The sequence below is a fragment of the Natrix helvetica genome (assembly GCF_964273705.1).
Source record: "Natrix helvetica genome assembly, chromosome: 5".
In the NCBI taxonomy this organism is placed as follows: domain Eukaryota; kingdom Metazoa; phylum Chordata; class Lepidosauria; order Squamata; family Natricidae; genus Natrix; species Natrix helvetica.
In genome coordinates this window covers 6125699-6138346 of record NC_138551.1, presented here as the reverse complement: position 1 = coordinate 6138346, position 12648 = coordinate 6125699, and the positions used below count along the sequence as shown (strand labels likewise).

Sequence of the window (12648 nt, the reverse complement as noted above, 5' to 3'; positions counted from 1 at the left end):
CTGCTATTATTATTATTATTATTATTATTATTATTATTATTATTATTATTATTATTATTATTATACGATTGTATCACAGCGGCCAGTTGATTCGCCGGATTTGGCAAGTCGGGCCCCATCCAGGGGCCTAGGATGTCGTAACATATTTTCGTAATATACGTGCAGATCTAAGCAGTGCAGCTTTTTGCATTTGACTGAGGGTGATTTTGTCAAGTTTTAACTGTTTTAAATGTAATTCCAGTGATTTTGAAATAGCACCCAGTGTGCCGATTATTATTATTATTATTATTATTATTATTATTATTATTATTATTATTATTATTATTATTATTATTATTATTATTATTATTATTATTATTATTATGAGCTATTCTTTCCTTTTAATCTTTGATTATTCAGGTATTGCATATACAAATAGTCACACTTGGTTGCAGCAAAAGCGGTTGAGTGCTGTTACCATGAGGAAGTTAGGCCTGGGGAAAAAAGGCCTGGAATCCCAAATACAAACCGAGGTTGAGAGATTTTTGGAGGATGTTAGAAGTAAAAAAGGTATCTGATAACCTCAAGTGATATTGTCTCGAGTCTAAATCTGCAGAATGTTTTTAGTATCAGAGTAGTTTTAGTAATAGAGCCAGGTACCACCTATTCTGTACTTGTGCATTTGGTTTCTCTTGTTTAAATGTATTCCTTTTCTCTACATTGAAATTCATTTTGTTCTTTTGAAATCTTTTATTTTTCTACTTCATTTGAATTGTGCTAGACTGGGCTTTTATAATCTCACTTTTCACTTTCCCAAGATTCTTAGGTTGTTTCCCCCCTGAGGATTCTTATCTATGGAACCCGTCTCAAGCTCTATCTTCTCAAGCTCTATTTATTGAAATCAGCTCTTTTGAAGTCCATGACTTGATATTTCTCTATTGCTTGAGCTTGCATAATGTAGAATTCCAATAATGCATGATCATTCCACCAACAAGGTTCCTATAATTTCAGCTCCTTTTACCATTTCATCTCTGTTAGTGAGAACGAAGTACAATATGGCTGAATCTCCAGTTTCCTTCTCTACCTTTTGTGAAACAAAGTTGTCTACTAGGTTTTCAAGAATCAGTTTGATCTTCTATTTGGTGCAATCCGTTTGATTTTCTACTCGCCTTTACTAAGTTTTTACTCCTGGCACCATTTATTTATTTTTAATAAGCTCTATTAGACCAAATTGCTATTATTATTACTAACATGAAAGCCAGAACTAATGTGAATATTAATAAAAGTTTTCTGTCATCAGGACAGCCATTTGACCCGTCAACGTACATGACACATTTTGCTGGCAATGTGATCGCTGCTATAGTTTTTGGACATGGTTTTTCCACTGAAGATAAGGAGTTTCTGGAATTGCTTGAATCCATGGACATTATTTCAAAATTTTTAATGAGCTTCTCCCACGTCGTAAGTATTGTGGTCATTGACCTTCTTCCCTAAGTGGTGCAGAATTAGCCAGAACAATGGACTCTTTAGAATTACCAGAATTGTATTTCACTAAATTATTTTTTTCTTTTTCATTCTCAAATTGCAATATGTATACGGTTATTTTTAAACTAACTGATCACTAAGCTTAAAGTTGAATAATTTTAAATGTACATGAGGACCATTGGGAGCAGATAATATTGCAAGGTGGCAGGCACTTTAGTTCCCCAAATATTTTGGGAATTTAAAATGGAGTGTTGGGTGGCAATATGTATTTAGAGAACTAACCTAGGACAGAAATTCTATACATTTATGTACTCAGTTCAAAGAAATGTGTTCAGTGTCAGATATGGGACAGAACATGAGGCTGAACTGGTAATTTATAGGAACTGATTTATGAGTCATGTGACCTGTCTTGTAACAGGACTTATTTTCTCTTTCTGGTAGATTTATGAAATATTTCCATTTATCATGAAATATCTCCCAGGGCCTCAGCAAAAAGCCTTGTCTGCTGTGGAGAGTACACTTGCTATTATAAAGAAGGAGATCACACACCATAAGGAGTACCAGAGCCAGCATGAACCACAGGATTTCATTGATTATTATTTGCTTCAAATGGAGAAAGTAAGTACAGGTAGTCCTCAATTTATCACCACAACTGAGCCAAAAATGTATGTTGCCAAGTGAGAAATATGTTTTCACTCCATTTTATGGCTTTTCTTGCCACATTTCTTGAGTGAATCACTGCAGTGGTTAAATTGGTAACAAGGTTAAGTGAATCTGGTTTGGAATTGCTTGGCAGAAGGTTGCCAAGAGTGATCACATGACCATGGGACACTCCAACCATTCTAAATGTCAAGCAACTGATTGTAAACCACGTGATCAGGGGATGCTGCAGTGGTCATAAGTATGTCCCAAAGGTGATTTTTTGTCTCTCTCTCTCTATCAAGAGGCAACTGGACTTTCTGGTTTTTCTTTGAAGGCGTTTTGCTTCTCATCCAAGAAGCTTCTTCAGCTCTGACTGGATGGTGGGGAATGGAAGGATTTATACTTCCATTCCAAGGATTTAATTTCGGAAATTAATTTTTACTACTATATTAGTATAGTATAAAGGCAAAAATATGATTAATAAAGAGAAGCATGAGATGGAACACTACATCCTTCCATGTCAGTGCAAGCTCAACAATGTGTCTGAATTATTCCTAATGTTTAGTTCTACTGAAATTTATCTATATTGGGTCTATATTTCACAAATATGTCCCACTTTTATCAACAGTCTCTCACCTTGTTTCATCCTGATGGTTTGATTACAGCTTCAATCTCTACAGAGAAAATGGACCATGAACTAGAAAGGAGAAACACTAGTTTGGGGAAGAAGTGGTAATAATATGGAAAATATCTAGAAATGACATTTCATCTTTCTCACTTTTAACCATAGAGCAAGAATGATCCAGATTCTATTTTTGATGAAGACAACTTGGCTCATTGCACTGGTGAACTCTTTATCGCTGGGACAGACTCAACTAGTAGTGCTCTGCAATGGGCATTGCTACTCATGGCAACTCATCTGGATATCCAAGGTGACAATAAAGTAGAATTTTTAGTAGGGAACTGCAGTTCTTCTATGACAGTGGTTCTCAACCTTCCCAATGCCATGACCATTTAATATAGTTTCTCATGTTGTAGTGACCCCCAACCATAAAATTATTTTCGTTGCTACTTCATAACTGTAATTTTGCAATTTTCCTATTGTCTTAGGTGACCCCTGTGAAAGGGTTGTTCGACCCCCAAAGGGGTCGTGACCCACAGAATGAGAACTGCTGCTCTATGATGTCACGCTACATAGAATATGCATGTACTGTATGAAAGGAACCTTGGAGGTTTTCTAATCCACCCACCGCTGTGGCAGGAAACCCTATATCAGTGATGGTGAACAGTTTTCTGCTCGGGTGCCAAAAGGGCGTGCACGTGCGTGAAAGTATGCGCCTGTGTGCCCACACCCATAATGCAATGCCCCCCCTCGGCGCATGCACGCACAACTTCCCTACGCTTTCCCCACGCATGTGTGCAGGCCTCACTCAAGCCTCCAGAGTTCTGGTAGGCCTGTTGGGCCATTTTTCACCCTCCCCAAGCTTCAGGAAATTTCCTAAAGCCTGGGGAGGGAGAAAAATGGCCCCACCGGCCAACTGGAGGTTTGTTTCCAAACTTCCGTTAGCACTGATTTTCACCATCCACAGATTCTGGAAGCTTTCCTGAATCCTGGGGAGGGTGAAAATGGAGTCCCACGTCATCTTGAAGGCCGAATGGTAGGTGGCCAGTGCACATATGCCTGCTGGAGGTAACATAGGGCAATGCCTCCCGTGCCCTCAGATATGGTTCCATGTGCCAACTGTGGCACATGTGCCATAGGTTCGCCATCACGGCCCAATACCCTTTCAGACAAATTTTTGTCCAATCCCTTCTTTAAAACTTCCAGTGTTGGAGCATTCACAACTTCTGCAGACAAGTCATTCCATTGATCAAATGTTTTAACTTTCAGGAAATTTCTACTTACAGTAGTTCCAGGCTGTTTCTCTCCTTGATTAATTTCCATCGGTTGCTTGAAGGCTTCCGAGAACAGGTTGACTCCCTCTTCTTTGTGCCAAACCCTTCAATCAGGCCTGTCTAACTGGCAGCCCGCAAGTCGGATACGGCCTGTGCAGGCCACACCTACCCCGGCTCTGCAAAGGCAAAAAACATTGTGATACATTACGATCCAGCCTGTGATGTGATTGAGTTTGAAACCCCTGCCTTAGATAGTGGAAGACTGCTATCATATCACCTCTAGTCGTTCTTTTCATTACACTAGACATATCCAATTTCACCAAATGTTCTTTGTATGTTTTAGCCTCCAATCCCCTAATCATCTTTGTTGCTCTACTCTGTACTCTTTCTAGAGTCTCCATATCTTTTCTACATTGTGGCAACCAAAACTGGATGCACTATTTCAAGTGTGGTCTTACCAAGGCATTATAAATTTGTTATAACATTTCATATGATCTTGATTTTGTTAATGCAGCTAGGACTGCATTGGCCTTTTTGGCAGCTGCAGCACACTGCTGACTCAAATTTATCCACTAGGATTTCAAGATCCTTCTCAATTACTACTATTGACTCAGGTACCACCTACACCATAACTCTGCATTTTGTTTTTCTTGCCTAAATGTAGATTCTTAATTTTTTCACCATTGAATTTCATTTTGTTAGATGGGGCCCAGTGTTCAAGTCTGTCAAGATCCTTTTGTACATTAAGTTTTTCTTCTGGAGTGTTGGCTATTCCTGCCAGCTTGGTGTCGTCTGCAAATTTGATGAGTCTAATCCCTCATCTAAATCACTGATGTCCTGGGAGGGTAATAAATTCTAACTCATTCCTCAAACTGGATATAATTTGGAGGAGGGGAAAAGGAATGCCACTCTTGTTAGAAGACTTGTTATTTTTTCATCCTCTAAAATAAATAAATGAATCAATCAATCAGTCAGTCAAAGGTTTGACTTTGACAGTAAAAAAATAAATAAAGAATGCAAATTTAGCAGCTCTCTCTGGATTATCCTAAAAGGCGGGGGATCATATTTAAGCCTGAAGATACACATGTTCTACTGGCTAAATAGAGCTTGTTCCTTTGTCTGTTCCTTACAGCCTCGATTATTAGTCTCCTTACCATTGAAACTCACTCCCGTCAGGCCTCTTTAGGTTGCTGCACACAGAAGGGAACACAATGTTCTAGGTGGGGAATCATGTGCCCTGCTTGAATGATTTGGACCACTGATGTGATCCTCCAGGGCTCGTGTTCAATTACTTTCCCAACAGATGTAGATCTCCCAATAGGAGATCTCTAGAAATAACGGCTTCCCAGTGTTCTTTGGCTTGTCTTCTCAGCTTTAACGCTTCCTGAAGTCACAGTTGTTATGGAGTGAAAGCCACTGTGAGCACTGGGTGCAGTTAACCTCTTGCATCTGCTTCCTGGACTTATCACGTATTGGGAAGTGCTGTTGTGGCTGCAAGGAAGAATAGTACTCTCATTTCTGCTATTTTTTTTCTTTTCTCCAATCTGCCTACAAAGTCCAAGAAACATTCAGGAGAAATAATCCCTGATGCAGATGACTGAATTTGAATAGATTAGTTAGGGTGGATGCAGTGATCTAAGACAAGCAGTTCTTTCAATACCTTGTTTTTAAAGGGACAGTAAGAATAATGTCCTCTCCTGAACAAGGAAAAAAAAATCTGAAAGACAAGCAACCCAGAACCTCAAGACATCCTTGTATTACTGTTTGCATGAAGGACTGAATATTTTGCTTTGGATTCCAGGAACGACAGCAGGTAAAGTCTGCAAAAACAAAACAGACTTCTTTAGAAGCAAAAGATCTACATGATGTGAGGTCTGCCTCTTTCTAATGCTAAGAAAGAAAAACCCCGGACTCCGTGGATTTAATTCCAGACTTGAGCTAGGAAGAAACTCAGTGATTTGGGATCCCCACCCCAGAACCTCACCAACTTACTTATTTTCTGAGATAATTTATAAGCTCTTCAATAAAAGATACTTTTTTTACCCTTTTTCTCAGACAAGGTCTTCAAGGAGATAGAAGAAGTTTTGGATCCATCTCACTCCATCTGTTATGGAGATCGGAAGAACCTGCCTTACACCAATGCTGTGGTTCATGAGATTATACGAAGCAAATTCGTCACATTCTTTGGAGCACCAAGAAAATGTGTGAAGGACGTTTACTTCAATGGGTTTCTCATTCCCAAGGTATGAATCTTTCTGAATTCCAAGTATAGCAGAAGAGAATAACAGAGTTGGAAGGGACATTAGAGGTCCTATGTTCCAATCCCCTCCTCAAGCAAAAGACTGTACCAATCCAGACAAATGACTATCCAATCTCTTCTTTAAAATCTCAGGACATTTCTCCTTAGTTCTAGGTTGAATCTCCCTTTCGTAATTTTCCATCCATTGCTTCTTGTCCTGCCCTCAGATTTGAAGAAGAGGTTGACCCCCTTTTCTTCGTGACAGTCCCTCAAATATTGGAAGATTGCTACCATGTTATCCCAGCCGTTCTCCTTGTTAAACTATACCAGGGGTGTCAAACTCAGAATGACACTTTGTCATCACATGACGTATTACAACTTTCCCCCCCTTCACTAAAATGGGGGTGGGCGTGGCCAGCGTGTGACATATCCGGCTCACAGTCCGCGAGTTTTACACCCCTGGACTAGACATAACCAGTTCTGCAACTGTTCCTCATATGTTTTGGCCCCCAGCCCCCTAATAATCTTTTAAGAGATCTGTTGAACTTCCACTGTTTGCTAATATTTTGTTGGAATGCAGTCTTTCGATCAAAGTGATCCACTTGTTGTTATACTAAGGGTGTCTTTTAAGGAAGAATGTATGAATGCTGGTTTTGTCAGACTTCTGGTTTATCACACTAAGCCAACTTCCAACCCAAAGCTTTCTTCCAGTAGCTCACCTGAGAAGTTTCAATGCGTTATTGTCATACTTCTTTTAAGTATACCCCACTCAATATACTCCACTCGGCTCCACAACACAAGAGAGTCAACCCAACAACACAAGACCTTAGGCAACACACACATAAGCACTCACACGCCTGCACTCACTGCTCACTACTTCACTCTTATCCATTACACCTCCTCCTACTGCTCCTCCACCTTACTCCTTGTGAGTCCTACTGCTGGAGAATAATATATTTCTGCCTGTTTTAGCCTACTTCATGCCATTTCAGTTCCACAGACTAACATACCACCCCAACCTGCCTCTCTGCTCAACTTTTATAGCCAACAGTTGCTATTAGCCTAGGGAAAGACCTTAAAGGAACAGCAGCAGCACAGGTGCTGGCCCTTCTAAAAAATATATTATTTAATAACTGCACTGCTTGAGCATTTCCTGCATAGGGAGACATTGTAAACAATCATGTTTAAAATTAAATCCTGTTTATCTGTTTACCTACAACCTAAAGCCATTTTTGAAATTTTACATTTAATATGAAATTAAACATTAAACTATGTTTTAAGCACATGTCCAGCTAATTCAAATAAAATATTCCAAGAAAAATTCCCTATTACCATTGCTGGTGGCTTAAATGGCATTTGCTCATTCATTTGCTGTAAACATGATGCTCGTCCATCGTGTTCGAAGAGGACCTTGACACCTAACAGGTTGTGGGTTGTCCACGATGTGTCCACAGGTGGCTGGTAAGGCCTATCCGAGCACAAAATGTTCTGCCACATGTCGGACAGACATCTGCGGGCACCATTGTTGCAGCATTTGCAGCTCTGGCCGTAAACATATTTAAGCATGGGTTACACCTTTTTACTACTGCACCTCAAATTTCCAGTTCCCTAATCACTGTGACATTAATTCCTCATGCTTGCATAATCTACTTTTATAATCTCATGTTATCTTATGCTGGTTTATGTTTGAAATAAAGATGTGCTTTTGATTGCGTAAGATGATCAAACAAAGGCAGTTTAATAACCAACATCGTGTCTAGATATTTTTCATTCGTATGTATGTATGTATGTATGTATGTGTGTGTGTGTGTGTGTATGGATGTATGTGTATACATTGTGACACAGAGACTGAACAGATGAAGACAAATATCATTAATTAACATTAAAGTGCATTAAGGGAATTTTTGTTTTGAGAAAAATATCTAGGTGCTGACCTTTTTGTTGGCAGCCTGTCCTCTCAGACTTACTTTTGTTAAATGCTTAAGTCTTCTCCTTTACAGGTTTTTTTTTTTTCATTTACATGATTCAGTGTCTGACATTCATCCATTCACATCCAAAGTTGCTCCCTCTTGGTAATATAAAACAGCATTCATGGTGGAAGCCATTGGCTGGGCCTCGGTTTACCCTTCTGGTTATTATTTCTATCTGATGTCTAGATGTGAATGATGATTCCTTTTTAAACTTACATTGTGTGCTTGCTGTTCACTTCTTTTACTATTGTATCAAACCATCAAGGCTTCTTTCTTCTTCAACTGAGTTGGCTCTCTCTTGTTTTGACACATATACATACACTTCAGAAATGACCATTTTTATATGCTGTAAACTGGGCTAATTTCCTGGCTGTAACTCAAAGTAGACCTTATGTTAGGCCTTTCATTGGGAAAATTAGCACTACCCACCCAAGACTTTGAGGAGACAAATTCTCTCAATGGAGGACCTCCCCATTTGCCTCTCAGCTGCTTCTATGAAGAGATGGGAGTCAAAGCGAAAAAGCAGATTAGCTATTTCTAAAAATAATAAATTCAGGGTACAAATTAAGAAATAAAAAGGGAGGTGCAGATGTAGCCTGCAAATTAAGCAAAGGGAGTGCTTGAAGAATTTGTTTTATTAACATCAGATTAATTTTTCATTATTTTTATTATTTTATTGACTTTATTATAAGTAACTCAAGGCAACAAACATACCTAATAGTCCTTCCTCCTATTTTTTCCCACAAACTCCACCCTGTGGGATGGTTTGGTTGAGATTGCTTGGCCCAAGGTCATCCAGCCAGCTTTCTTGCCTAAACTGGGACTAGAACTCATAGTCTCCTGGTTTTCCAGGGTAGAACCTTAACCACTACAAAAACTGACTACTTGAATATACCTGAAACATTCAAGGTGATTTGAACTGGACTTTCTGGTTTTTCTTTGAAGACATTTTGCTTCTTATCCAAGAAGCTTCTTGGGCTCTGACTGGATGGTGGGGAATATAAGGATTTATACTTCCATTCCAAGGATTTAATTTTGGAAAGGATATCATTTACCACTATATTAGTATAGTATAAAGACAAAAAATATGATTAATAAAGAGAAGCATCAGATAAAACACTATATCCTTCCATTTTAGCGCATGTAGCTCAGTGGTGTAATTAGTGAATGGTTATTCAGCATACAGGAATAAAATCTGTTTCACACACATACCCACATATGCACACACACAAAGAATAACAGCTCTGAGATGACATTATTTTGAAATAGGATATACAGAAACAAATGCTATTGTCTAGATTTTTCCATTTGTTTCTTTCTTCATTTTAGGGAGCTATGATTTTACCGGACCTGCGCTCTGTTCTTTTTGATCCTGAACAATGGGAGACACCTGAAAAATTCAACCCCAACCATTTTCTGGACAAAGAAGGACATTTTGTCACAAAAGAAGCATTTATGGCCTTTGGAATAGGTAATCTGTAGGTTTCTTTTTCTTTTGTAAAAAGAAAGTGTAGGTTTCTTTTCCTCGTAAGGGTTAGGTTTCTTTTGCTTGTAAGGAAAGAGGTTGCATTTGAAAGTGTTAAAGGGCAAAATAGCATTTATACATTGGATATTTGGGGAAACATAAATTAAGAATCTTTTTTCCCCATTTTACAGAACTGGATCAATGGAGTGGGGGATGCAAGAAAACTGAAAGAAACATTTAGTTATACAATTTCCCCTGACATTAATTAATCTAAGTAAAACTCAGGAATACACACAGCTATCTTAGCTCCAGCCAGTGAGTATGTGGTCAAACCTTGAGTTTAGTCATCTTTATTTCTCCTAAGATGAGACAAAAGTCCCAGAGAGGCTGTTTGAAAAAATGAGGCCCCAGTACTCTGTATCTTATGGTCCCTCCACCCTCATCCCCAGGGCATCTGGCAGGGTTAAAAAAGAACAGAAATACAGTACATCTGTGGTGGGTACAAATGATGATTCTGCAGTGGCCCTGGACTGTATGCTTCCTCTCTATTCTTGTTTTAAAAAATGGTCCCAGCTTGAAGAAAGGGGAGGAAAATATAAGTGGATCAGGAAATGAGGGCTTCCGTGTATATTTACTACAGCTGGGGAAGGAGCCTCTGAGGTACTGCAGTCAACACTCTCAGACCTCACCATCCTGAATCAATGGCCGACAGTGCCTGGCATCCAAGGACAGTGACTTGGAAGAAGACAGCTAGATGAGTCAGAGGAAAGCTTCAAGAAAGATGGATCCTTTTATCCCTAAAGCCTGTATTGTGAGGTGTGGGGCAGAATGGCAAGCCATTGGGGATAAAAAGAGTTCTGCAAAGCAATAAAAATATATGGATTACTGCTTTATAGTGAAGCTAATCCAACCATCTGCTCTTAATTATTAGATATTTATTTATTTTGATGCCATTTCCCCTATAAGCTGACTCTGTCCTACAAAGGGATTTCCCCTACAACTGCTTCCTTAAATGTAGCCACTTCTTTTCATTGTTAGAAAATTTAGGGATGCAAAAACCACATATTGGATTCCTAAAACTTGTTGGAAAAGAGATTTAAGAAAAATAAAAAGCAATGTATCAGTTGAAACATGTTAAAATGTGGATAAAGCCGCCTTACTCTTTGTTGAGGCAAAGATGGTAGTCTCAATTGAGGATTTCTCCTGATAGGGTATGGAAGAGGAGCCAGATCCTAGAAAAGGTTCAGTCTAAGATAGTTGTGTTGTGTGGACTATTTTAATGAATGTCAATGAGTAAATGAGTAAAAAAGAGAACAGTGGCTAAAAATTGGATACTAATAATAGAATTGCACTAATCAGTTCCTACTGGTGTCTTCCCACCAACATCTGCTGTGTTTCCCTGAAAATAAGCAAGGTTCTTATTTTCTTTTGTCTCCCGAAATAAGCGCTTGGCCTCATTTTCGGGTAAGTCTTATTATTTTTGAGGTGCAGGAGGCAGTGAGCACGGTCACCTCATGGCAGTTGCTGTGTTGCAATATTTTGGGGAGGGCTTATTTTAGTGCATGTGCTCAAAAGCCAAATTAGGCTTATTATCCAGGGAGGTCTTATTTTCAGCAAAACAGGGTAGTTTCCACAATAGAAACAGAAGTTTGGACTAGATAAGCCTTTGATTTGAACGGATACATCTTTGTTTTATGAAATTTCTTATAACTATCCAGTGAGGCAGAGTCCATTCCTGTTAATTGGTATGGGACTAGTGAGTGAAGTAAGACTTACTCCACCAGTTTGGGATACCTTTTTTTGGATTGTTGCTAAAGGTGGCCAAGGTCAATGAACAGGCAGTAAAAGTTGCTACTATTCATTTTATGCTTTTATTTTATTTTCACTGTAGGTGTTCGGAGCTGCTTGGGAGAACTTCTTGCAAGGATTCAGTTTTTCATTATGTTCACCAGCCTATTGAGGGCATTTAGATTGCAACCTCCAGAAGGAGTGGAGAAACTCAGTGAGGAATCAGTATATGGACTAATTCTGCAACCCTCCCCTTTTAAGATCTGCGCTATTCCTCGCTCTGGAACACCATAGAAGGGAAAAATGACTAAATGTTTATTTTATTCTAAAGATCTTACTGTTTTTCTATTTCAAGTATCTGTCACACCAATAATGAAAAGGTTAATTTTTTTAATTGTCACTGGAAATAAATTCTTACCTTGAAAAATTGCCAGAAAAAAAACAGTTAAAACCCAGTTAAAACTGGCTACTGGGTTGCTATTCAGCTTAAAATCCTGTATATAAATGTGCATGTTGTGTTATTTTATGCATTGCAAACTCTACCTGTTCAGTTAGCTTATAATTCAGGTAGTATATTCAGGTAGTATAGTGCAGGTAATAGATTTGTATAATAAAATCAATAAATGGCCTGAGCAAGCCCACAGGGGCACAAAATGCCTAACTGAGCTCATTACTGATATTACTCATTTTATGGCTTTCCAAAATACACCGAACCATAAAATAATGAATCTGCTGGAGTGGGGAACCCACCCTCAGCCACAGAAGCTCCCTGGAGAAATGTGGGGCAGTTCCTCTCTCTGAGCTGGGAGTGGGGAAACCCGGGATCTGGGCATCAACTGCCAGGGGGACTTTCAGCCAAGGAAGCTCTTGCAAAAAAGTCAGGTATAAATCTGACAAAGGCAAATAAAGGGAAATTTAGCTAATTCATTCTGAGGCTGCGGCTTCTTCCTGTGGCTGAGGTATTTTTATAAGCTGGGTCTCCTTGAAACCAAGCTGACTGAAGAGAAAAAAATGGGCGCTTATGTTTGTGGTGTTTTTCTTTCAATGGGGAGTGTCAATATCACCTCCTTTCTTTGGGTTCGTTCATGAGGGGAATAGCAACACATTAATAAACAGAATTAATGCTGAGTATCTGTGTTTGTGCTTCGTGGAGAAATGCAACTGTGCCAGTGCTAATCCTCCAT

General features: G+C 39.0%; 1 protein-coding gene and 1 long non-coding RNA gene across 2 annotated transcripts; both read left to right on the top strand.

Annotated features, from left to right (window-relative positions):
- The first annotated feature begins 479 nt into the window (after window positions 1-479).
- Window positions 480-2022, top strand: LOC309393679. Its single transcript, XR_014175632.1, has 3 exons — window positions 480-549; window positions 1280-1440; window positions 1906-2022. It is a non-coding gene; the product is annotated as an uncharacterized lncRNA (long non-coding RNA).
- Window positions 2023-2982: 960 nt separating this feature from the next.
- Window positions 2983-11775, top strand: LOC309393796 (cytochrome P450 2K6-like; the record flags this gene model as incomplete). Its single annotated transcript, XM_081956293.1, has 4 exons — window positions 2983-3038; window positions 6058-6245; window positions 9541-9682; window positions 11726-11775. The coding sequence occupies exons 1-4, from the start codon at window positions 3014-3016 to the stop codon at window positions 11773-11775; spliced, it is 405 nt and encodes a 134-aa protein (XP_081812419.1). The 5' UTR covers window positions 2983-3013.
- Between the last annotated feature and the right edge of the window lie 873 nt (window positions 11776-12648).